At 35.6% G+C, this 27,388-nt stretch overlaps 2 protein-coding genes across 10 annotated transcripts in view; one reads left to right on the top strand and one right to left on the bottom strand.

Annotated features, from left to right (window-relative positions):
- Positions 1-2,419: 2,419 nt before the first annotated feature.
- Positions 2,420-20,062, top strand: LOC115981439 (putative disease resistance RPP13-like protein 1). 5 transcript variants are annotated; one of them, XM_031103577.1, is made up of 7 exons: positions 2,420-5,539; positions 5,819-6,079; positions 7,741-10,792; positions 12,263-12,842; positions 16,000-16,180; positions 17,100-17,218; positions 19,726-20,062. In XM_031103577.1, exons 1-2 carry the CDS (start codon positions 2,648-2,650, stop codon positions 5,846-5,848), a joined length of 2,922 nt encoding a protein of 973 aa, XP_030959437.1. In that variant the 5' UTR covers positions 2,420-2,647; the 3' UTR covers positions 5,849-6,079; positions 7,741-10,792; positions 12,263-12,842; positions 16,000-16,180; positions 17,100-17,218; positions 19,726-20,062. The 5 variants fall into 5 exon arrangements, with proteins under 5 accessions (XP_030959437.1, XP_030959435.1, XP_030959436.1 ...); XM_031103575.1 differs by lacking the exon at positions 16,000-16,180 and having other exon boundaries at positions 7,755-10,792; XM_031103576.1 differs by lacking the exons at positions 7,741-10,792; positions 16,000-16,180.
- A 1,838-nt stretch (positions 20,063-21,900) lies between these two features.
- The window catches only part of LOC115981440 (protein prenyltransferase alpha subunit repeat-containing protein 1-like), a 39,794-nt gene continuing 34,306 nt past the window's right edge, over positions 21,901-27,388 (bottom strand). For 4 of the 5 annotated variants that reach the window (XM_031103581.1, XM_031103588.1, XM_031103580.1 and 1 more), the window contains exons 3-9: positions 26,923-27,033; positions 26,504-26,594; positions 25,124-25,270; positions 24,244-24,333; positions 23,460-23,510; positions 22,312-22,548; positions 21,901-22,234 (exon numbers count right to left, since the gene is read on the bottom strand). In XM_031103581.1, coding sequence (XP_030959441.1) covers positions 22,118-22,234; positions 22,312-22,548; positions 23,460-23,510; positions 24,244-24,333; positions 25,124-25,270; positions 26,504-26,594; positions 26,923-27,033 — 844 coding nt within the window. In that variant the 3' untranslated portion in view covers positions 21,901-22,117. Of the gene's footprint in view, positions 22,235-22,311; positions 22,549-22,870; positions 23,000-23,459; positions 23,511-24,243; positions 24,334-25,123; positions 25,271-26,503; positions 26,595-26,922; positions 27,034-27,388 lie in introns of those variants that run through there. The other variant, XR_004089358.1, reaches the window with a different exon arrangement.

Below are 27,388 nucleotides of genomic sequence, written 5' to 3'. Positions count from 1 at the left end.
ACTTGTTGATCGTCTGGGCCTCTACTTGAGTGCCTGTCCCATAAGACATCATCCTCCTTTTCTGTGAGTTGCACTGGCCAAGATAGTACTGTTCTCCTGTCCTCTCCACATTAATGCGGCTGAAAAAGTAGCTTTCTTGTATTTAATGCGGCAGTTGTGGTTGCCCCCCTGTACGTTCAGCATTTTCCTTCGATTTGGGACGATTTCCCTTTATGTGAAGGGTTTGTGTTGGAGTCCCACTTGATGCGTCCGAGGAGACGTTCCTCCTCGGACGCCTCTTAAACAGGCCTGGCCCGGCCCAACAGGGTTGGGCTGGAAGCCCTCTGGCCATGTCCTCACTTCTTGTCATGATTGGGCCCCGCATGGGTGCCAAGGCCCACTGTTGACTGGTGAACTTTACCCCCACAGAGGCTTTTTAACACCTTTATTGTTGATGCTCTAAGAAAATTATAATTTTGATTTCATATGATTTCTACTTTTTAGGTAGGTGGACATATGGAAACTGGTAAGTAATTTCCACGCCACATCAAGTAAATTTTTTTTATTATTTAATTATTTTTTATTAAAAAAAAAGGCAAGAACACATCAAGGAAATTTTGGTCCACTAAAAGCCCAAAATATAAAATCATGCAAACAATATCTTAATGCATCTAATATGTAAAATGGGCATACAGACCATTTTACCACATTCGATAGCAATTCGTTAAAATCTCCCGCAAGAACTATGCTTGATTAATTTAGTTTTTTTTTTTTTTTTTCCTTCCTTTTTTGAAGGGAACAGTCTAATCCAATTTTGAAATGTGGTGAAGCATAAGCATCAGAATGGATTTAAATGTAATTTTCTTCTGGGTCCCATATCATGGAGTACAGAGACAAAGTAAAATAAAAATATAAAAAGTACAAAATAAAAAAGTTCATTACTTTGTAGAAAGTAGGGAAATTCTTTTATTTTTTGGGTTGGTGGATAGATCATACCGCGTGGATTTAATTAACTACAGTGAATGAAGGTGGTAGGGATACCACTAAATTTTTTTTCCAAAGGCTACAATTATTGGAGGGTCCATTTGGTACATATATTTAAACAAATATTTTCAATTTTTAAACAATATTATACGCATTTTCATATACTTTTTCATTCACATATATTTCCAAAAAATACAAACAACGTTACTAGAACAATGTTACCAAACGGCCCCTGAATTATTAAAAATTTAATTAAATTTTGTATATGTTTCATGATTTTTAATAGGACAAAGTTTAGTTATAAAACTTGTTATAGCCTAGAAGGCTAAAACTTTATGAATTGCATGTTCTACTAAATGCTCTTATTACATATGTCAAATTTTGTATCAATCAGATATTATTTACTATATTTATACTATATATAAGAAAATTCCTCTATTTCAACTGGACTTTTGTTTAGTTAAAATATACTCTCATTAATGAAGGATAACTTCATTTAAAAATAGGATCATAAATGACAAATAACAAATTTCATTTTGAGTTCAAAAAGAGAACTCCTAAAATAAAATTTAAGATTTTTTTTTCCTTCATGTTCAAAAAAGAAATTACAGCTACTACTTATCTCTAAAGTTTATCATTTTTATTTGTTTGAGAAATAAAAAAAATTCAAAAATTATAATAGATGTAAATTATTAACCTTTACCCAAAAAAATAGAAGAGCTTCTAATGCGTATGCTCAGAGGCTAGTACTATATATAATAAGATTCCCATCTTTAAAGTGGACGTTTATGTGGTTTAAAAATATCCTCATTAATGAAGAGTAATATCATTTAAAAATAGGGTTATAAATATTAAATAACAAATTTCATTTGAATCAAAAAGAAAATTCCTAAAATTTAGAATTCTTTTCCTTCATATTCAAAAAATAAATTAAAGATATTACTTATCTCTAAAGTTTATCATTTTTATTTGTTTGAAAAATAAAAAATATATATATTTCAAAATTATATAATAGATGCAAATTATTAATCTTTATCCAAAAAAATAGAAGAACCTTTGAGCACGTGTTGCAAAAACTTACAATTTAAATAATTTATTGATGACATAGTTATTGATTTTTAATTTTTTAGAAATTTTGCAAGTATGAAAGATATAAGAAAAAGATGTAATCTGATGATAGATTCATCAAAATTTACTTCTAATAAAAAGATATTGAGTTACAACTAATTTTATAACTAAATTGTCTTTTTTTAATATTCTCTGAATCCGTGACGGTGGATGCGTGTTTTACGGTTATTGACCAACACATGTGAAAGGAGCGAAAATTATATCTTTCACCCGGCCAGGTCTCTCACACAGAGGTGGGCCCACATACTTTGGGACCCACCAGTGTGTGAGAGACCCGGCACATATACCACGTAGACCACATACGAGCTCGTGAAGGTGGCCCCTCTGAGATAAACTTAATTTCCGGGTGGAGTAAACAGCTTTGGTCATTGGTTTTGGTCCTTTGGAGCAGCTACATCTGCATACTGGGTTTGTCCTCCACAATCGTCATCCTCAACCAATTTGCTCTTTCATCAGTAGTCTCTTTGTGTCTGTATTTGTGCTATCAATCAAAAAGAGTTCATTTTCTTGATTATCAAAAAAAGAAAAAAGAAAAAAGAGAGTTTCACTTCTAAGTATGGCTCGGGCTCTTGTTTCTACCATCGTGGACCAGCTTGGTTCACTCATTTCTTCAGAGTTCAAGGATCGGCTTGGTTCATTTTTTGCTTCAGAGGTCACGGCCATTGTAAATGTCGAGAAAGAAGTCGAAAAGCTTAAACTCAAATTCCAAGCAATCCAGGCAAAGCTCAACGATGCAGAGGAAAGGCAAGTGAAGGAGAAAGCTGTGAAGCTTTGGTTAGAAAGGCTCAACGACGTATTCTACGAGATGGGCGACGTGTTGGATGAGTGGAACACTGCCAAGATCAAAGAAGATATTGAGAAAGAAGAAGAAGCTGAAACTCGTACTGCTAAGAGGAGGAAGGTATGGTCCCTAACCAACTTAAATTCCTCAGTTTCTACTGTTTCTCAGCGTCGAGATATTGCTCTTAAGATAAAAGAAATTATTGGAAAGTTAGATGAGATTGACAGAGAGGGGGATATGTACCAGTTTGTACTGACTAGTGGCAATGAAGAAGTTGTGAGACCACCAACAGATTCCCATGTTGATGTGTCTAACATTCTAGGTCGTGATAAGGTTAAGGGTGATCTAGTGAGCATCCTATTGGGCAGGGGTAATGAAGAAGAAAGAAGCCCCCATGTCATCTCTTTAGTGGGCATGGGTGGTGTTGGAAAAACCACTCTTGCTCAACTAGCATATAATGATAGTGAGGTGAATTCTGCCCATTTTGAGAAAAAAATGTGGGTTTGTGTTTCTGATCCTTTCAATAAGTTTATGGTTGCAAAAGAAATCATTAAAGCTTTTGGAGATAATGACTCCAACACTACTCAATGGTCAAGTCTAATGGATAAAATGTGTGAATCAATTTGGGGAAGAAAGCTATTTCTTGTCCTTGATGATGTGTGGACTGAAGACTCCACTTTGTGGGAGCCATTTAGACTTGCACTCCAAAATGCTGCCCAAGGCAGTAGAATTTTAGTCACTACACGTAAAAGTAGAGTTGCAGACATTATGGGAAGTGCAAAAAGGATCGATTTGGAGGAATTGTCTGATGATGACTGCTGGTCAATATTTAGTACAATAGCATTTTCAGACAGGGATTCTAAGCAACGTAAGGATTTAGAAGAGATTGGCAAGAAAATATCAGACAAGTGCAAAGGCTTGCCTCTTGCTACAAGGACGCTAGGGAGTCTCATGCGCTTCAAGAGTCGGAAGGAACAATGGGAGATGGTTTTTTATAGTAGATTGTGGGAATTACAAGACGTTGAAAAAGGTCTTTTTGCACCATTGTTACTGAGTTATTATGACTTGCCCTCACCACTGAGACGATGTTTTATATATTGTGCTGTCTTTCCAAAAGATTATATCTTTTGTGAAGAGGATTTGGTATCCATGTGGATGGCACAAGGTTATATTGAGTCGAATGCAAACAAGGAGAGAATCATGGCAAGAGATTACTTTGAAATTTTAGTCATTCGCTCTCTCTTTCAAGTTTTAGGGGATTATGGATATAGTGACAGGATTATCAGGTACAAAATGCATGATATAGTGCATGACTTGGCACAATTCATGGCAAAAAACGAATGCATCACAATCAATGGTTACGAAGAGTTGGGGTCAGATCTTCAAAATGCTCGGCATTTGTATTTAAAAATTCCAAATAATGCTCAAATTCCTGAGTCCATCTATAGCGCAAAAAATCTACGCACCCTCATTGTTGTAGGTTATAGCGATCATAATTTGTCCAAGTTGTTCCATCATTTTAGACGTTTACGGGCATTAAATTTGAGTGGTCAATATGGTAAACTAAAGGAAATTTCGGATGCAGTAGAAGATTTGATACATTTAAGGTATCTCAAAATATCTAATTGCCATGTAGACAAATTGCCTGAAACCATTTGTAATCTATGCAATCTACAAATTTTGAATATTTCAATTGGTAGTGAAAATGGGTTCAAGAAATTGCCACTGAGGATGAGTAAACTGATTAACTTAAAACATCTTATTTTGGAAGGTTATTGGACCCATCCGTTTGAGTTTGCAAGAGGGATTAGGAGACTGAGCTCTCTTCCAAAGCTAAGTCATTTCTCTATAGGTGGCAAGGATGACAGCCAAAGATGTGAACTCGGAGAATTAAAAAATTTGAACCACCTTCAAGGAACTCTTAAAATATATGGGCTGGGTAATGTGGTAGATGCATGTGAGGTCAAAAATGCAGAGCTTAAGAAGAAGATAGGCCTTTATGATTTGGATCTATATTTTTCTGCAGAGAACATAAAAAATTATAGAGGAAGAATAGAGACGGATGTATCGGTACTGGATGCCTTAGAGCCACTTTCGGGCTTGGAGAATTTAACAATTCATTTGTGCTCCCGCACCACTATATTCCCTAATTGGATGGTGTCCTTGGCCAAATTGAAAAGGCTTAATCTGAGGTTTGGCTCAACTTTAGAGCGTTTACCTCCTCTGGGAAAGCTTCAGTTTCTTGAATTTTTACATATAAGTGACACCTGGTTATTGGAAAAGGTTGGTGTTGAATTTTTGGGAATAGAATCTGAAAACAAGAAAGATGGTGTAATAAAAATATTCCCAAATTTGAAAACTCTCTCGTTTATGTGTTTGGATAAATGGGAAGAATGGATTGGGATTGGAGGACAAGAAGAGGAAGCTTGTATGATTATAATGCCCTGTCTTCAAAGGTTGGAAATTTGCGACTGTCCAAAGTTAAAGTCGCTGCCGGACTTCCTTTTTAAAACTTCATTGCAAGAGTTTTGGGTGGATAGCTATTCAATTCTCTGCAAGCGTTACCAAAGAGGGACAGGAGAGGACTGGTCCAAGATTTCCCACATCCCAAATATCAGGATTGATTTTATTGATGTGCAAAGAGATGGTCAAGAAGTTATCTATGAGGTAACTTTTTCTGCTTCTTCTCGGCTCCTTTTTTTTTTTTTTTTTGCAAAAAATAATATCAATTAATATTCATACTACTAACAATGTAGTTTGATGAATTTATCAAATTCTCAGTAGTGTGATTAGGTTATTCTCATTGTAATTTTTTGCTGTACTCACATAACATGTCACCAAATCTTACTTATTTGAATATAAAGAAAACGACTCCAATGCTTACACCTCTCTATTTCATTTACAGTTTAATGTTTATATGGATCTTGCCTGTTTTCTTCATTTCAGGAAAATAAACTTTTTCCACAAAGAGGTTGACAACGAAGAGGATGATGAAGAAGAGTTTGAGGAATACAAGGATGTTGAAGAAGAGTTTGATGAAGAAGAGCATGTCTGATGACAAAGAAGAGGGCCATCGATCTTTACGTTTCTAGGTTCACAAATTTTAGCTACAAGTAGAGATTTATCAATGTTGATTTGTGTGTGTGTGTGTTGCCAAAGTTCATTCTTGGCTTGGTTAAATGTTGCAGAAGTCTGATCCAGTCACAGGTAATTTCTTCCATGTTATAATAAAATATTAATTAATTATCTTGCTTATCTCTCAAAAACAAGTCAATCACAACTCATAACTTTTTTAGAGAAATCCATATTAGCATAGAAATGTGTGAATGCTTGTAAGATTAGCTATTGAAAAGAAAAAAAAAAGTTTTAGAATGAATGTTACTGAAATTTTAGTGGATTTTTATTATTTGCATATGGCCTTGTTAAAATATTTCTAATTTTATTTTATCTATATCATCTATAATAGGATTCTCCTCTTTGAACTAGACTTTTATATGGTTTAGAAATATTCCTAGATCCTAGGTTTAACAGAGACAAAATTTGAGGACAACCCGATAAAACTATATCTCTAATTCCACTCAAAATGCCTACAAAATAAAACACTCTTCTACAAATCCGTGTCTTCAAAACAAAATTATCCAATTTTTTTTTAAAAAAAAAATCTCAGTCCACTTTGTATATTTCCTTCAAAACCACGTTCCAAACCTTTTTTTTTTTTCTTTATCAAGCCTCACGGTTTCTTTTTTAATTTCCGGATTCCTTAATTCCTAATCTCAGGTTGTTGTATTTTTGTATTTGTTTTTTTTGAATTTCTAGTTTTCTTAATCCCTAATCTCACCTTTTTGTTTTTGTTTTACCTTTTCAAATCTCCCTTTGTTTTTGGTAGGTATATATATATATATATATATATTTTTTTTTTTCTGAATCCATGATTTTGCTGAAACACCATTCCAAGCCAAGAGGGCCAAGAGTTTCAAACATCTTGCTCATTTTGCACTAACAAGTAACAACAAGAATGAAACAAAAAAAAAAATTGAGATGACATCGTTAAATGACAGCTCCAAGTTTTTTGTTTGTTTGTTCGATTGGGTTATAATCTAAAAATTGAGATGAATGGAATATTATGACACTAGACCCAAAAAAATAAATAAATAAATAAAAAATAAAAATAAAAGAGCCTCATTGCACGCCACAGAGCGAGTGTGATGAGGCTAGTTTTGAATAACTTATGTCTAAAATTAATTCCATCTTGCATCTCATTTTATTTTGCTTTTGCTAGTTGCTAGTTGCTAGTGCTGCAGAACATTGTTGTCCAATTTGTAAAAAATTGTGCAGTATCCATCATCAACGTAACATTGTTAGAAATTTGTAAAAAAACAAAAAAGTTGCCAAGTGGTGATATATATAATATATGTGAAAAGAAATTTGGAAGTTTTTTGTTTCTTATCTTCTCTTTTATTGTAAGGTATATCTACATATTCTTCTTAATCTTCAATTAGGAGATGGTTTTTTTTTTTCTAACGGCCTTGCCCATCTGTAAAAATCTCATGCTAAAGATTTATTTTGTTGGCCTCATTTAAACGAGACATCAAATTTTGAAATGTGAGAAAGCATATTTTGCTCTCGTTCAGTCTAGACATCATGAAAAGTCTTTCTTGCACTTTGGGCGTCATTCAATCCTAACATCATATCATAGGGCTTTTTGTAGAAAGCTGTGCTATGTCTTCAAAGATGCAACACAAAGGCTTAATCTAGCATGCTGGTTTTCTTTAGTATCTGATTCGGTGACACATGAAAAGAAATCTAGGATCTGTACATACTCCTTTATCTTTGTTTTTCAACTCTTGACATGTTTCGTTACATGGAAGAGTGTGAATTACAGGGGGTGACCATCAGGCAAGAAGAAGAAACAACAAATACATTGGCTTTGTTTGATTTCGATTTTATACTCTTCTAATGTAAGGTTTATCTCGATATTTATGCTCAATCATCTATGTGCTTTTCCTTATCATTTTCTCCATCCAAACATCAGATCCTAAAACTTGGGGAAGTTCATTTTGTGATGAAGCATATTTTATTATTTTCATGCAGGAATGCACATTTGAGAAAAGGCCAAAGAAAAAAACTGTTTTATCATTTCATATTTCAGCAAGTGTATTGAGAATTGCACTAATCTAATTCAAACAATTTAGGCTCCGATTTTTACCGCAAATGTCATTCTTATGCTAAATATATAATTTAAGCCCAATTGTTTACATAATTACACAATTAACATAAGCGTGCATGGATAAACAAAAAATCAATCACCCACAAGAACACCGAAGTGTTGACAAAGAGGAAAACCCAAGAACAAGGCGGAAGAAACTCTCCAGGGCATTACAACACCAAACGATCCACAAATGACTTACAAAACCCTCCTAGCTAAGTAGTAACTACGTACTTGAGCCTCCAACTCCTGCTAGCAATTGATTACTCAAATCCTTTCTTCTCACTAGCCTCCGTACTTGCAATTGAGCCTTCAATTGAAATCTCCAATTCTCCTTGGCAATTCTGACACTGTTCCAACGATTCCCAAACTCCAATCAATACCAAAACTCTGAAGGTAGTAATGGGTGTGATGGTTTTAATCTCCTCTTATGAAATTTGACAATTTGAGAGGGAGAAGGTAAAGAGATTGATGAGGGTTAAAGATTTAGGTTTTTTTGGTCCTCTCTGGCTCTGCAGATAGGAATTGGTTGTGCAAAATTTGTTGAAAATGGAATCTTATATAGTAAGGGTATGGGCTAGAATAGCAGAGAAGAAATAACAGAATTGTCTCAGGTTCTCATTTCTTTTTTTGGTTGATAATCTTCAATCTTTATTGAATTAAACTAGACAGCAGTCAGCTTTACAAACAGACGCTAAGGCGACAGGCTGACTGTGATTATTGAAACAAAAACATTTTAGGGAAGCAAGAGACAATCTAGCTGCCTTATGGGCTGCTCTATTACACTCTTTTTTAACCCAAGCAAGGGAAAAACTACTAAAGACTCAGAAATATATAATATGTTGGTGATGATGCTGCTGATGGACCAGTCTGGCGCTGGAAAAGGGGGGGAAAGGGAGTCGAAGCAGACTTTAGCATCGCCTTCAAAAATGACTCGGTTCCATGTTTCAGAAAGTGCCAAGTGCACAGCCCATAGGATGGTGGTTGCTTCTGCTAGAAGTGGAGAGCAGGGAGGAATGATCTTGGTCCAGACTTTAAGAACTTCACCTTTATAGTTGCTGGCAACAACTACTCTGTATTGACTTTAATCCATTCCCCGGAGGGTGTGGGGGGAGTCCATGACAGCTGAGAGGCTACCTGTGCTGGATGAGTTACAGGTGGTTTCTCTGCTAGGAACAAGGTTGAGAATTAAGCAAACTTTCATTGGATGTTGGTGATTGCAGCTTGCATATCAATCTGGGACCCCTTGTGAAGAGATTGATTTCTAAGGAACCAAATTTCATCCAGGATAAAAGCCATATTAAGGGGAATGAGCCACTGGTCTTCCTCAGGGCAAGGCGCTTTGGGTGGATCAAGGATCAGTTTGATGAGGGATTCAGGGGATTGAATTGAGTGTTCCTCAGGCTTTAAGCCCCAACAGCAGGAGAGCCAAAGCGCCTTGGCTATGGGGCATTCGATGAAGAGATGAATAGGAGATTCAAGTTCATGTTTACATAGAGCACAGCATGAATCTTGTATTAGCATCCTTTGGCAAAGATTCTTCTTAGTTGGGAGTGTAGTGGTGCCTATCCTCCAAAGCAGCATCTTCATTCTCTCCGGGGCTTTGAGATTCCATAGTCTTTTCCAAGGGAGGTTGGATTGAGGTAGATAGTTATCCGAGTCCAGAGCTGACCAGTATGCTGATTTGACTGTGAAGTTACCCTTGTTGTTTGGAGTCCAGATAAGCTTATCAGGCCTAAATCTGAGAGGGATGTGTATGTTAAGGATGGCTTGAGCTGATTGTTGGTCGAATGTGTCTTGCACCAAGCTTGTGTTCCACTGATGTTGGGCATGGTCTATAAGTTGCGATACCATCAAATGAGTGAGGGGTGCATCAATATGTTTAGGCTTAGGCTTGAAATTATCAACCCAAGGAATCCATGGGTCTTTCCATACATTAATAGATGATCCATTGCCAACAGCATAACAAGCCCCTTTGATGATGATAGGCTTGACTCCCTCAATAGCTTTCCAAATTGGAGAAGCTGATTATAATGGCTCCTTGAATAGCCAGTCTGACTGAACTTTGTATTTGCTCCTTAGGATGGACATACAGAGGCTGTCTCGTTTGGATGCTATCATCCATGCGATTTTTGAAAGAAGAGCATTGTTGATATCTCTAGCTTTTTTATTGTCTCAGGTTCTCATAGTTCCTCTTGGGCAAATAGAGAGGCGAAATCTCTATCCAACTGTTTTTCAAAATTTGATTTCGCATCGCATTTCACCTGACACTGCCAATTTCTTCGGAGTGAAATTCTTCTGCTTCCAACTTTTATTTCAACACTTGTAGCACTTCACCTCACCAGCCGAATACAAATAACAATCCAAATAACATGAAAACAATAAAATGAGATGGTCAAGAAGTTGTTCGATGAGGTAGCTTTTTCTGCTTCTTCCCAGTTCCTCCTTTTATTTTGCCCAAAAAAAAAAAAAAAAAATCAATTAATGTTCTTATTTTCTGCCAAAATTTCCCACTGGGAAATAATTACTAACAACGTAGGTTGATGAATTTATCAAATTCTCAATAATTTGATTGGGTTATTTCATTTACGGTTTAATGTTTATCTGGATTTTGCCCATTTTCTTCATTTCAGGATGATGATTTGTGTGTGTGTCTGTGTTGCCAAAGTTCATCCTCAGCTTGATTAAGTGTTGCAAGTCTTATCCAATCACATGTAATTTCTTCCATGTTAGAATAAAAATATTAATTAATTATCTTGCTTATCTCTCAAAAACAGGTTAATCACAACTTTGTGAGAGAAGTCCATATTAGAAATGTATGAATGCTTGTAAGCTTATCTATTGAAAAGCAAAAAAGTTTCAGAATGAATGTTACTGAAATTTTTACAAGTGGATTTTTATTATTTGCATATTGGCCTTGTTTGAATATTTCTAATTTTATTTTATTTTGAATAACAACTTTTTCTTTTGTCTAAACTTAATTCCATCTTGCTTCTCATTTTATTTTGCTTTTGCTTTTGCTAGTTGCTAGTGCTGCAGAACATGTTGTCCAATTTGTACAAAATTGTGCAATAGCCATCAATGTAACATTGTTATAAATTTGTAAAAAAAAAAAAAGGTTGCCAGTGGTGATTGATAGAAGAATAGAGGAAGTGCCTAATGGCTAGTTTTACTCACCGGATATATTCTGTCTCAACAACAAAATGGCACTGTATCTCATTAATATAAACGGTGACATTTTGGACAGAAAGCCAGCTGTTGTTTATTAACACTACACGATGTTGTTTTATCCTTTGGCATTGTCTTCCTTTAGGGGCATCAAAGTTCCTTCCATAGAGAGTAGCAGCTGAGATATTTTTCCCAGAGCTAGATATTTTCCTGTTAATAACACATCAATCACGTGTGATTAGAGTGTAACTACTCCCAAACTTTGCAGAATTATTGTTAGTTGGTTAGCTTAAGCTATCTTAGACTATATATATATATATAGTGATGTACACACTGAATTATTCAGTTAGTGTTGCAGATATTTTACAATCTCACAAATTCTCTCTCTGTTCTTTTATTTCCGCCATTGTTACACTGCATATTGTTCTTGTTTTCTTTCATGGTATCAGATCCAAACACCATGGCTTCCACAGCTACTGCAACCACAACATCAATTAGCAACACTGGAAATCCCTCTACTAGCCACACCATACTTTCACAATCACCATTACTTCTCCTTTCTAAAATTTCAAATTTGATGTCTATCAAACTTGACTACAGCAACTACATTCCATGGAAGCACCAACTGGTGACTATTCTGGAATCTTATTCATTGATTGAGCACATTGATGACTCGGTTTCTCAACCATGTCCCTTTCTTCTTGATACTCAAGGAAATTCAACAACTACAGTGACTCCAGAGTTCCAAACATGGAGGATCAGAGATAAAGCTCTGCTTTCCTTGATCAACTCAACACTAACACCTTAGGTGTTTTCTTTAGTTGTTGGGATCATAAATGCTTAGGAGGTGTGGAAAACTTTAGCTAGAGATAAGCTTCTTGCAGTTAGTTGTTGACAATGAGGTACTGATCTGCATGGTTCTTAGAGGTCTACCTAAAGAATTTGCACACTTTTGTTCTGCAATTCATACTAGAAGTGATCCTATTTCCTATGAGCAACTCTCAATTATGTTGCAGAGTGAAGAACGAGCAATGATGGACAATTCAGATTCTATTCCACATTCCCTTGCAATGTTTGCCTCCAACTCAAAGCCAAATGGCAATGGAAGCAATTCACAGTCCAATATGTATCTGAATCAAGGATCTGCAAGAGGAAGAGGAAGGAACAATTACAATAGAGGTAGAGGCAGTCGTAGATCAAACAACTACACACCTCACTCGCAAGGCAACAGTGGTAACAATTCTGGATTCTACAACAACAATTTCTCACCACAGCATTAGTCACAAAATCAGAATCATAAGACTGAAAATACTCATCCACAATGCCAAATCTGTGGCAAGATGGGACACTTGGCCATAGATTGCTATTACAGAATGGATTTTGCATTCCAAGGCAAGAATCCACCAAATCAATTGGCAGCTATGGCAACAACATCCAATACTGCAATAATTGGCAACTCAGATCCTTGGCTCACTGATTCAGGAGCATTAGACCATATCACTGCTAACCTCAACAATCTGTCAGTCCAATCTCATTACAAAGGGCCTGGTCAGATAGCAGTTGGAAATGGTCAATTTCTCCCAATCAACCATACAGGTAATTCTTCCCTCAGTACCAAATTTCACAAGTTTCAACTTAGAAATGTTCTTCATGTTCCTAGAGTTGCATCAAATCTCCTTTCAGTGCATAAACTTTGTCTTCATAACAACTGTTCATGCCATTTTGATGTATATAAGTTCCATATCCGGGATATTCCTACAGGGAGAATCCTCTACAAGGGCTTGAGTAAGAATGGACTTTATCCCATCTACTCCAAACCTGTTCAAGCTTCATCTACACAGCTCACATCTTCTTCATTTCAGCCTCAATCTCATCACAACCATGCTTTCCATGCCCAGAAATAAAATAAATTGCTGCTGTGGCATCATAGACTAGGTCATCCTAGGGATAGAGTACTTAGTTCATCTTTGTCTTCACTTTTCTTCAATAAAACTCCTTGTATAGATGCTGTAACAAATAAAATTCTGTTGTTACACACTGCAGACATTGTTTCAGTGGCAAAATGCATCAATTACCTTTCAAAGATTCTGTTTTCCAATCTTCTAGACCTCTTGAATTGGTCCATAGTGATGTATGGGGCCCTGCTCTTGTTGCTTCCATCAATGATTACAAATACTATTTGGTCTTGTTGATGATTTTACTAAATTTATCTGGGTTTATCTGCTTAAATTCAAGTCTGATGTGTTTAACATATCCAAGTACTTTAAAGCCACAGTAGGAAATATCCTTGAACACAAAATCAAAATTTTTAGAACTGATTGTGGTGGTGAATTTACTTCCAAAGCTTTCAATGATTTTTGTTCCACACAAGGCATTCTTCTTCATCTTTCTTGTCCACACACACACCACTACAGCAAAAAGAAAGCATAGACATCTCATTGAATGTTCCCTTACTATGCTCTCTCTCTCACATCTTCCCCTTTCTTATTGGTCCTATGCTGTTTCCACAGCTACACACATCATAAATAGGCTTCCTACCCCTCTCTTAAAACAATTTGTCACCTTGGGAAGTCCCATACAAGTCCAAACCAGATATAACCCATCTTAGGACTTTTGGTTGCACATGTTTTACTTTGCTCAGACCTTATAACACTCATAAACTGCAACCACACACCAAGCCTTGTATATTCCTCGGATATCCTGCCTATTCCAAGGGCTATATCTTTCTTGAACCATCCTCTCACAGAATATTCATTACTAGACATGTGTTGCTCAATGAACTTGAGTTCTTATACCATGAGAAATCCCCTTTATTCATTGATTCTTTAGCTTCCTCAAATTGGGTTTCATCTCTTTCCCATGTCTGTCAGTCCTTGGAAACCTCTCCTCCATCTATTCCTACTAATTCTCAGCACACTCAACCCTCACAGTCTACTCAGTCTCCTGCTTAGTCTACTACTACCGATCCTCTCTTGACCTTAGCACATGTCCTTCCTTCCCAAATACCAACCACCTCACCTGTCCTTTCCCCATCTCAGTCTTCCACAGTCTTACTGTTCAATGCACACATCTTCATCACCTTTACTTGCTTTAGCACCCACTACATCTTCCACAGTCTTACTGTTCAATGCACACATCTTCATCACCTTTACTTGCTTTAGCACCCACTACATCTGTCCCATCTGCAGAACCTACTCTGTCTGTGCCAACTACAAACACTTCTGCAGCGTTAGCTCTTGTTCCAACCAATACTCATTCCATGACCATTAGATCTGAAAATGGAATCTACAAACCCAAGGCCTTCACTGCTATCCAGGCCTTTACTGCTAAGATTGACAATACAGAGTTGGAGCCTCCCAACTTCAAAATTGCAGTTCAGTATCCTTAGTAGTCCAAGGCAATGGATGGAGAGTTTGAAGCTTTTGAACAACAGTGTACTTGGGTGCTCGTTTCTCCTCATCCCTATCAGAATGTTGTTGCCTGCAAGTGGGTTTACAAATTGAAATGCAACAACGATGGCTCCATTAGTCATTACAAAGCAAGACTTGTGGCTAAGGGATTTTATCAACAGTATGGTGTGGACTTGATGAAACTTTTAGTCCTGTGATTAAGCCTCCCACAGTGAAGATCATCTTATCTCTTGCTGTATAATTCAATTGTCCCTTGACGTAACTTGATGTTCAAAATGCTTTCTTACATGGTTATCTCAAAGAGGAGGTTTACATGGTCCAACCATCTGGTTATGTGGATTCCATGTTCCCAAATCATGTGTGTAAGCTTCAAAAATCCCTCTATGGTCAAAAGCAGGCTCCACGGGCCTGGTTTGAGAGGTTTTCCACTCAACTACTCCACATGGGCTTGGAATCCTCATAGGCTGATTCATCTTTATTCATTCTTCGTCATGGCAAAATGCTGGTTTACTTGCTTGTCTATGTAGAGGACATTGTTCTCACTGGCAATTCTCCAGATTTTCTTCAGTCTCTTATCAACCAATTGAGCCAAACCTTTCAATTAAAGGATATGGGTGATTTGCATTTCTTTCTTGGCCTTCACATCCATTGCACTCCTAAGGGACTTTTCATCAATCAGGCCAAGTACATCACTGACCTTCTCACTAAGCACAATATGCTTAATTCCAAGCCTGCCAAGGCACCTTGTGTCCCTCATATCATATTGGTACCAGATGAGGGCTCTCTTTTACCTAATCCACATGTATATTGTAGTCTTTTTGGCTCACTGCATTATCTCACGTTTACCAGGCCTGATCTGAGTTTTGCTGTGCATCAAGTATGTCAAATCATGTCTTTTCCTACGGATGTTCATCTTGTAGCCGCTAAACGCATCCTGCGATATCTTGTTGGCACTCAACACTTTGGTATTCATCTTCAGCCTGGACCCCTTTCTCTTTCTGCGTTTTCTAACTCAGATTGGGCTGGTGACTCTCATGATCATCGTTCCATTTCTGGTTTTCTTGTGTATTTGGTTTTAATCCCATTACTTGGAGTGCAAAGAAGCAACTCATGGTTTCCAGATCATCCACTGAATCTGAATATCATGCTCTAGCTTCTACAGCTGCTGAACTCTGTTGGCTTCGACAAATTCTTAAAGATTTGGGCATTTTTCTTGCTATTCCTCCCAAACTCTGGTGTGATAATGTCCCTGCCCTTGCTATTGCCACTAATCCTGTCTTCCACGCACGAACAACACATATAGAAGTTGATTATCATTTTGTTTGAGAGCGTGTTCTTTGCAGGGATCTTCAGGTCAAGTATGTTTCAACTGATGATCAGCTTGCTGATATTTTCACCAAGAGTTTGCCCATGTCTCGGTTTCAATTTCTCAGTTCCAAAACCTTGTTCACAGTGATGCACAAAGTTTTGAGGGGGGATGATAGAAGAATAGAGGAAGTGCCTAACGGCTAGTTTTACTCAATGGTATTTATGTCTGAACACCAAAACGGCACTGTATCTCATTAATATAAACGGTGACGTTTTGGACAGAAAGCCAGCTGTTGTTTATTAACACTACACAATGTCATTTTATCCTCTGGCATTGTCTTCCTCTATGAGCATCAGAGTTCCTTCCACAGAGAGTAGCAGCTGAGATATTTTTCCTGCTAATAACACATTAATCACGTGTGTAATTAGAGTGTAACTACCCCCAAACTTTGTGAAATTATTGTTAGTTGGTTAGCTTAAGCTATCTCTAACTCTATATATATAGAGTGATGTACACAGTGAATTATTCAGTTAGTGTTGCAGATATTTTACAATCTCACAAATTCTCTCTCTCTGTTCTTTCATTTCCACCATTGTTACACTGCATATTGTTCTTGTTTTCTTTCAGTGATATATATAATAGATGTGATGAGAAATTTAGAAGTTTGTTGTTTCTTATCTTCTCTTTTATTGGAAGGTATATATCTACATATTCTTCTTAATCTTCTGTTGGGAGATGGTTTTTTTCTTATTGCCTTGTCCGTCTGTAAAAACCTCGTGCTAAAAATTTACTTTGTTGGCCTCATTTAAACCAGACATCAAATTCTGAAATGTGAGAAAGCATAATTTGTGCTCAAGCAAATATTTTGCCCTTGTTCAGTTTAGACATCCATGAAAAATCTTTCTTGCGCTTTGGGCCTCATTCAATCCTAACATCATATCATAGGACTTTTTGTAGAAAGCTGTGCTATGACTTCAAAGATGCAGCACAAAAGCTTAATCTGGCATGCTGGTTTTCTTTAGTAGTCAATCTGATTTGGTGACACATGAAAAGCAATCTAGGATCTGTCCCTACTCCATACTTCTTTATCTTTATTTTTCAACTCTTGACATGTGCTCTTTTCTTGTCTTACAGTTTAAAGTGTTTCGTTACATGGAAGAGTGCGAAGTACAGTGGGTGACCATCCATCAGGCAAGAAGAAGAAACTACAAATACATTGGCTTTGTTCGATTTCGATTATACACTCTTCTAATGTAAGGTTTATCTCGATATTTATGCTCAATCATCTATGTGCTTTTCCTTATCAGTACATTTTGAGGGGAAAAAAAAAAATTTTAAAAAACTGCTTTTTCATTTCATATTGCAGCAAGTGTATTGAGAATTGCACTAATGTAATTCAAACAATTTAGGCTCCGATTTTTACTGCAAATGTCATTCTTATGCTAAATATATAATTCAAACACCAATTGTTTACATAATTAGGCAATTAACATAAGCATGCATGGATAAACAAAAAATCAATCACCCACAAGAACACCGAAGTGTTTATGAAGAGGAAAAATCTCTTTGTGGCATCACAACACCAAATGATCTGCTAATGAGAATAGTTATAGTACATATTACTTAGAAAACCCTCCAAGCTAAGTAGTAACCATGTACTTGAGCCTCCGTATCTGCAATTGAGCCTCTCCAATTACAATCTCCAATTCTCCTTGGCAATTTTGAGACTGTTCCAATGATTCCCAAGCTCCAATCAACACCAAAACTCTGAAGGTAGCAATGGATGTGATGGTCTTAATCTCCTCTTATGAAATTTGACAATTTGAGAGGGAGAAGGTAGAGAAATTGATGAGAGTTAAAGATTTAGATTTTTTAATCCTCTCTAGCTCTGCAGATAGGAATTGGGTGTGCAAAATTTGTTGAATATGGAACCTTATATAGTAAGGGTATGGGTTGGAATAGCATAGAAGAAATAATAGAATTATCTCAGGTTCTCACAGTTCCTCTCGTATGAGAGGGAGACGAATAGAGAGGCAAATTCTCTATCCAACTTTTTTTTAAAATTTAATTTTGCATCACATTTTGCCCGATGCTGCCATTTTTGGAGCGAAATTCTGCCACTTCCAACTTCAATTTTAACACTTGTAGCACTTCACCTCACCAGACCAATACAAATAACAATCTACATAATTACATGAAAACGATAAAATTTAAGATCAATAGTTACAAATTAATTTTTCATGGAATTTTCCAACCACTAAAACACATTTCCTAAGTAATCCATATTATATGGTGGAAGGTGACAGGTGACCTCTATAGTTGAATAGTTTTCAACTTATGTAAATTCTATCCTTACGTTTTAGGGCTTGGAATTTAGTTTGCTAATTTTCATGGTTTACCCTATGTTTGGGTGGAGGGAGAGAGAGGGAGAGTAGACGGGAGGTGGCTACTCATTAAAAAATGGAATTTGCCCAATTTGGAATGACATGAAAAAATGGATACATCCAAATTAGTCAGTAATATGCTTGAAAAAAATCAGAAGGAAGAAGGTAACTTTATATTATTCTTTCTCTTCTTCTAATGCTGTTGCATTTGTTGTTTAACCCATAGTCAATTACTTTTCCATCCCTGAAGGGCATAGGAATGTTTTGGTCTCATTCATTTGGAACATAATGCGAAATTTTCTGTTCTCATTTGGCCTCATTCAATCTAACCATTGTGCAAAAGGCTTAATGTACAAAATGTTCTGTTATAACTCCAAAGATGCTGCAAACAAGCTTAACCTGTAAGCTAGTTTTTATTTTATTTTAAATTTTAATATAAATAACTTGTAATCTAGTTTTCTTTAGTAGTCCATCTGGGTTAGTGACATATGAAAAGCAAACTAGTTAATTTTTTAATAACACCTTTACTCAGCCTTACATCCATAATTTTGTATTCTTGAGATCTGTTTTCAATCAACAAGTGATAATTCTCTTTTATTTTAGAAAGAAAGAGGGAAGCCTTCATAGCTTGAACCTATAATTACTAATCATCCAGTCTTAATGTTATAGGGTTACGTGGTTGCTATTTATCAAGTTCCTAAGTCAAGAGATTGTGCCTTTTCATTGTCTTAGAGGCATAAGTGCTTCATGGCATAAGGGAGTGCATAGAATGACCACCATTAGATATGAAGATGTCAAATGTCTTGGGCTCATTAGTTGGATTAACAATCAGTCTTCTTGGTATTGAATCAATTTCTTATTGGTTTTTTGTGACTTCTTTGCGCATATTTTTTTCGTGCCTCACTTAGGGAGTTTTCTCGACAGTTTATTTTATTTCCTTGAGGATATATGTAATTATAGAACACCAAAGAAATTAATGTACTCTATTTTGCTTTTATCTCTGAATTAGTAATCGAATTTCCATTTAAAATGTACAACAGTTTATCTATCATTTCCTTTACTTTTCTGCAAACCTGTAAAGCTAAAATTCAAGATATGCTTCTTTTCTTAAGAGATTAATTATGAATTGGAGAATTGCATACTTTCTATAAAAAATAAAAATAAAAAAACAGAATGAAATTTGGTGAAAATGGAAATTGGCTTTCATGTTTTTAGCTATTACAAAATCTATAGAAGAAAATGGGTGATGAACAAACTGTGGAAGTGCACTAGTGTATGTTTAGTACTACAACAATATCTTACCTGCAAATCATGATAAATTTGTCTTATGCTATCTGTTTTATTCTCTTATTCCTTCGACTTGTTTATTATTGCAGGTTGAACTCTAAACTATGGTCCATATGGGTAACCGCATTTTGCTTAAGAGGGAAATGGTCATGCAAAGGAGGTTTTAGTGGCACCTTTGAAACTGTGTGCACAGCATTCACCTTTTCATAGTTGTAGTAGAGCTTGCATATTGTATCATATAGTGATAAATGACAGTGAGGTAAGATCTTGATCAGGTTCTGGTTTTTTGTGGTGACATTATGTATATTCCTAGAGATTTAAAATTCTTATATATTTTTCCTGATTTTTTTAGAACTAAAGTTGTAGGCATTATCTTAAGTGTTGTAATCTTTATTTTATTATAGTGAATTGATTGGATTTATCCCATGGTTTTTCACTCTACACTAGAGGGTTTTTCATGTAAAATTTGGTGTATTCTTTCATGTTTGATTGCTTGCGTGATTTATATTTACTAATCTCTAAATTATTCAGTTTAAACAAAACGTGGAGGTTTTAGAGCTTCCAATGTCCCAACAATGTTGTTTTTTCTTTATTTTATAGTTAAGATAGTTTGCAGGTGACATATATAGAATGCCATGCCTCGTGATATTATCAATATTTGACCAAAAAAATAAAGAGGTAGTGATCATAAAAAAGAACTAGCTAAGGAGCTGTAGCACAAATAATACTTACTCTCCTTGTTAGAGTAAGTTCAAGAGTGAGATTTTGGATTCAATACTCACTGGTTACATGTGTAGCTTACCATAAAAAATACCTTTGGATTTGCAAACTGTTCCTTTGCTACAAAACATATCTCATCTCATATCTATAAGATGGATTGCTATCTAAAGGAATTTCGCAATCCAAAGGAAATCCTGGAAGGTTAAGGAGAGTAAAAATTAAAATAATAATCCATACAAGCACTAGTAGCAATATGATTTTGAATTTTCTTTTGGCGTCAATAACCTAATTTGTGTGCTCTCACTTGTGATGATGACTCTAAAATTAAGCTTTTATACCCTTGGGAATCCTAGTGCAAAGGTCCCAAGTGGGTCAAGTCATCATAAGCTAAAATTGAAAATTCAGTTTCTGAAATCCAACAACTTGATCGATCAAGTTATGTCAAGCATGAGTCAAGCTTCATTAAAGCTTGATCGATCACATGGAATCAAGCCAAGAGTTGAGGCAACTGAGCTTCCATAATCTTGAGCAATTTTCTTGTGTCTTAAAAATAGTCCTTCAATACCAATTTAGACACTAAAAACTAAGGATTGAATTACATCAAAAATGTGTTTTAACTCAAATTTGCCAACTCTTACAACATTTGACTCTAACAGATAATATTTGTTCAACTTGATCGATTACAACTGAATTTACTAAACACAACAAATTCGCATGTCATCAATGATTGCTACACTAATGAACAAATTACTTGCAAAAAGGCTTGCTAGCGAAAGTTGATTTTTGTGTAAAAGGTTGAGTACAAAATTGTGGGAAAAATACTTATATGCCCCATAAACTTTAAGGTGGTGATGATTACACTTTGAAAGACTTATTTTGGCCAATTTACTGTATGAGCTTTACATGTGCTAAATTAATGCCTCAATTATTCTCCCATTAATATACTAACAAAAAACGCGTGGTAAAATTTAAAATACCAAAATCAATAATTTGAACCCAAAGGAAAGAGAGAGAGAGAGAGAGAGAGAGACGATCAAACTAAAAATCTCGCCACGTCATTCAATGGCATATTTGGATATGCCATTTGATTGCCACCATTTTTATTGCAAAGAAACTAGGTCTTGATAAAATTGTTGTACTACCTAACTCACATCCAAGTATACCTTATTTGATTTGTTCACTTTCGCCTCTTAATTTTTTAGTTTACTTTTAGTAATTTAGTCATTGTCAACCATGAGAAAACCTAAGTTAACAATTTTGTTTTAATGATTGTTTTAGTTTGTCTATTCAAACAAAATATTGTGATATCAATTTATTTCAATATACCATTTTAAAAAAGTTATTAATTTTATAACACAATAAATATATAGAAAGTGTTCATCGCATACTCACATAGTCTACACCATTTTAAAGTATAAATTAAGGATAAAACTTAAATACAGTACCTTAAGAGCTATTCTTTAGGATCCTCTCTTAAGATTCAACCATGTGACTACTTAACTAAAAAATACACTTCCATCCTATAAGAAAAAATCTACATGACAAAATCTTAAGAGCAGAACCTAAGGAACAGTATCTTAGTACTGTACCTAAGTCTTGCCCATAAATTGAAAACCAAATAATAGACATTGTTAATATCATCACTACATGAATCAACAAAAGAGTGGAGAAGAAAAAAATATAAAAGAAAAAAAGATGAGAAACATCAGATAGAGTCAAAGATAACGTTTACTCCTTCACAAATTGGTCAGGCGTTTCCATCTAGTCTATTAAAGAATCCCAAAGGAATGACCTTTCTGGGCACACCTTGCTCAACATAGTCTTTAGATTTCCTATTGTAAGCTTCTCTTGGAATTCAAACCAAAACTCCGGGATTTGCTGATGCACATAACGAAAATCTAAGCATCCAACTGACAGGACAAAATGGATAATTAAAAAGACAAAAGATAATTTACCTTTGTCAGCCATAATGTGTAAGTGGCAGAATATGTGGCTTGCACTTGGAAATCCTCAAAGTCATTATCTGGAAGAGTTGAGCAAGAGTTGAGGAGATGCAACTCATTATCAATAAAGGAATTGAAGCTGTCACTTGTGCTGATCTTTAGGTCAGAATGGCAAGATACATCATGGAGATTGGTTGCAAATTGCTTCATCCAACACAAAGAAAGGAAGCGGCGATGAAGCCAAAGTGCCTGCTTGAAATGAAAGTCATAAGATAAAAACTCTTATATAATAGGATCATTGGAATACTTTAAAAAAGTTAAGCACCAGCATGGAACCACTTTTTTTTCTTCTTTTTCTTTTAATATGTGATCAAACCACAAAATTTCTTGTTACAAAGATAGTCTATTTCTTTGATTGAGGAAATGACATCATGAACACAGGTACTACAATAAGAAAGGCTCATAATGCAATAACTCATATGTTGGTGAACTACAGTTCTTAAATACTTCTTTTTCTGGGGGTGGGGGGTTGTTATGTATCTGAAATGCTAGTATAATGTAAAACAGAGACCATGAGTATTCAGTTGATTCCTGGAGAACAGCGTCAAAACAATACGACAATGAGATATCTCCTTTCGTAGGGGGAAGAAGATTATCAATGTGTAGTTGGCACAGATTATCAATGTTATCATTCTGCAATCTGCAAACATTAAAGTGACAGGAAGATTACAGATCCTTTTTCAGATCTATGTACTACTACCAAGTTTTACCCCCACCAATTTCAGGGTTGAGAACAATCAAAGGTTCTCCAATATAAAGAGTATGCTGATTAATAATAATAAAAAATTCAAAAAAACATCTTGCCCATGTGCCACTATAGTCAGTCCAAAGAAAAAAGTACATACCAAGGGTGTTTACTCTTAATTCAGATTGAAAGAGAAATGAGGTAGAGGGAGTCCAAAAATAACATTGGTAGACATGAGGAAGTGATTTGGGATATGGTAGAACGGATGAAATCAATACAAGTGGCAGAGCTGTGTTAGTTGAAGAGGTTTGACCAAACTTATCAGAAAAAGAAAAAAACAATTGAGAAGGTCCCATAAAGTCATCACCAATAGGATTAAGGCATAGTTGAGCTGCTTTGAGTTAAGGGTGTATACCTCTCTTCCTATGTAACGCTTTATCAACATTTCATTCCAATCAAGCTCTTCCTGTCACAACAACATTGTCAAGACATTAAAAAAAAAACTTTGTATAAATATTCAAGACATTTAAAAAACACAGTTGCAATCAACAAATCCTAAAACAATAAGTAACAGCAGTTGTAACTAAAAGCAGTCACATAATTAAGAGAATTTGCTTTTGGGTGTGAAAGGATTTTACATTAATGTATTAGTGCTTAACTAACATTGTTTTTGAATCACCCAGCCCCATTTCTATTTCATGTAGTGTGTAACACATGCAATCACTCATAAACACTGTGCTTATTTATTAAGAAAAATGAATCAATAATGCCACTGATACCAAAAAGCTCAGCCTAGTAGAAAGTGGCATTATAAATTTATAATCTAATTTATCTCAGTATTTATACCTACAGACCAAGCAGACCAAAAAATTGGAACCTAATTATCGTTCCTAAGCAACTTCATTATAAGTAAAAGGTTCATTAATAAAGTGCAAAAGGGGTGCAACCCAAGTATGGGAAGTATACAAGACATACACCAACACTTACGAATGAAAATTACAAAGATCACTCAACTCAAGTAAATTAGAAAAAGAATACAGTCCTGAAGCTGACATTCACTCATATAAGGATCCAAGGAATAAGAGAAGGAAGAAATGGAATACAATTAATAATGATAAGAACATAAAGAGCAAACTTCCTTGCAGAAATGAATACAAATTTGTAATGATTATTGCATAGACATTAAAGAATATTTTTACCTTCCATACTTCAGAAACTTCAACAGAGTAAACAGGGGATGCATTTTCAAGTTTACAGGTTGAGTCTTTCAAAATCCAGAGCATTAGCCGCTGCAAAATCGATTGCAAGTTAGATTGAGAAGAGTATGGAAATCCCAGCTCATCAAAGTAAGCATGTAAGAAATTATAAGTGCCTTATTCCAAATACAATAATTAAAGCACATCAGCACTATCTTTCTCTCCCTTGGGGTTAATGACTTTTTTTTCTCTCTTGAAGAATATGGTGTTCTTGTCCAGCCTTGTGTTCTTGTCACTCTAGGAATATAAAAGCATATACAGCTACAATGGTTGAAACTATTTCTTTCACCTCAGAATTAAACAATATCGTTTTTTTGTTGATTAAGAACATCTCATTTAGGGATCAATGCATTTTAAGAAAAATAAGTGGTTGTAAACCATCAAAAGATAATTAAAAGTCCAGTTGCCCCAAGCATTGGCATGTTCTTTTAGTGACTGTAAACGGTTCTTCAAACAGTTAAGCAACAGAAAATATCCCGTTATCACAACCATATTTCAGGCTGCAAACATCTAAAATTTTAAAAATTAAATGATATAAACTAATGATGACATATTGCTAGCAAAATTATGATATTCTGAAAGACTGGAAGCCTAGAAATAATAGGAATGGTGAACTCGAACCTCATCCTTCAAAGTTTTGGTGTATATTGTTCCAATTTGTACAATCCCAACCTTGTGTCAAGTAAAGTGAGAATCCCCTAGTCTATGCATGATTACCAGATTTCTTCTTCTTTTTGGAAAAAGGTTTGTGGAGGGGGAGGGGTGGGGGGGTGAGGACACAGAACTTACATCTGAGCTTGTTCAAATTCATAAGAAAACTCACTCTGCGATAATGAAAGCAACAATTATCAGCAACATGCAACCCCGCCCAATTTCTGGATTTCTTTAACTCATGTAGCACCTGTTCTCTGGTCATGTATGAAACAAGCCAGCAACGATGGTTCCATGCACGATAGTTCATTTTTGATCTCTGCACCCAAAAAAAAAAAAAAATAAAGTCAACTTAAAACAGTGTTAGGTTTCTTCCTGGAACACTCTCCCTCAACATCATAGTATGACGGATATGCCAACAAAATGTGGTGTGCTAAATGTCAATAGTTAAACCACCAATATATATGGACAATTGCAGAAGGTAAAGAAAAATTTGCATAATGCTATGGTCAAAAGTTCTAATTAAAGAAGAAAGTCAAGAAGTCAACTAGCAAGACTATAAACTAGTTCCCCTAAGGGTCATCGCATAATGCATTCTGTCGTATGAATAATTAGATGGTCCAAACTCTGTACAGGGAATTCCACCTTCAATTTGGGATGCCAGTTCTTCAAGAGACAGGCTATATAAGTTTAATTTTTATCATGCAAAATCCTTGGAAATAAAGCTTAACAACATCAAGCTTCATTCAACAGCTTGAGCTAAATTTCTTTTGGTCCAAAAGAAAAATAAAAATAACACAAAAAAGGTGGGAGACAAAAGGAGGAACTCCATTGTCATCTCATTTTCTGTAAAATCAAATACAATCTCAATACTGTAATTTGTCATCCCAGAAGATTAAAAACTACTAGGATCATCTGCTGCCAGCAGTGCTTATCGTCATGGCTGACAACCAGCCACAGAGGCAGTGGCATGTAGCAGCATTTTAGGTGTGCATGGGTCAGTTTTGTTTGGCTTTGAGGCAAATCTAGAACTGAATCATAACCAAACCAGAGAAAAGAAAAGGCTATTATTGATTTAGTTCTCAAGTTTTTGAGAACAAAACACATTAATCCAGGGAAAACAGCATTGCGAACTCCAATCTCAAGGCTTAATAGTTTCACCTCCAACAAGATATATGCAACTGCCCATTTGTAGCTAGATTTTTCAGAACATAAGAAGATACAATCCAGCTATATCTCAGTAGCCAGGTAGACACTTATGCATTCTATTTCTGTTCATAGGTATTGAGTGTTTTCTTGGTGAACTAGATCTAGATAGCTTGTACCATCTTAAATAATGATAACTCAACAGAGAAGAATCCTAGTAACTATCAAATCTTGAATCGTGCTCATCCAAAATTGTTTTTTGAAACTGAAGTTCTTGTTTGCTCTAGGTAGTGTTTAAGAGAAACAAGCGAACACAGCAAATGTGAGAATGGAGGTTTTCAATAATGAAATGTAAATGTGAACCTTCATAATTTAATAGTACGGAGTTCCTGAACTGAATTTAAACCTCAGCTATTTTTTCCACCAGCTCAGATTCTTTCCCCAAAATCTCTTGCAAAGCTGAACACTTTCCAGTGATTGACTTGATCACCCATCTCCTGCAAATTGACAATGTGCATAAGAACTCTGTTTTATTACTTAAAGCCATAACAGGCAGGCAGAAAAGTAAAAATACTATTAGAAAGGAATGTGAACAAAACTAAAAACTTTAGCCAGGTGGAAAATCATATTAATAAACACAAAACCCTGTGTATCAAGCAAGGAGACAATTAAAGAATCAAAAGAAAGATTGGCCCCCTAAGTTCTGTTCATCAAGTTGATAATGTTATCACTTAAGGCAAAACTAACCAACAGGAATGACATGTGAATATTGTGCTTTGTAGAAACGATACAAAACAATTAATTTACAGTTAAAAACTATTTTACCTATGACTCCACGCCTGATCACTTTTGGGTGAACATGAAAGAACAAGAGCTGACAACAGAAGTTCACCCATATACATTGAGAGCTGCTGCTTCTTAGACACAACTAGCTTCCTGCATTATGCATAAGACATTGCAATAGGAGTGAGGATCAATAATGGAAGCAATACAAAAGTAATTCAATGAATTTAAATACAACACAAATACACTTCAAAGTTATGCAAGAGCAGAGAGGGGTCAGAAGTCAGTCAGTTCATTGTAGAAAAACCCATGCTTGAAATTGGGTTCTATTCAATATGATGCATGAACCCCTCGATGGAGTACATACCTCATCTAAACAGGAAGTGTGTACATAATACTCCTAGAGAATTACATTTTAAAAGAGAGAATCTGTAAAACTTACTATTGAATTCGTATAACTAATTCCACAACTGAAGATAGTGAGGGATTTTTTATGGGGTGGCACTGG

This window comes from Quercus lobata, chromosome 3 (genome assembly GCF_001633185.2).
Source record: "Quercus lobata isolate SW786 chromosome 3, ValleyOak3.0 Primary Assembly, whole genome shotgun sequence".
NCBI lineage: Eukaryota > Viridiplantae > Streptophyta > Magnoliopsida > Fagales > Fagaceae > Quercus > Quercus lobata.
Note: the sequence above shows the minus strand (reverse complement) of the source record. Positions and strands in the feature narration are given on the sequence as shown.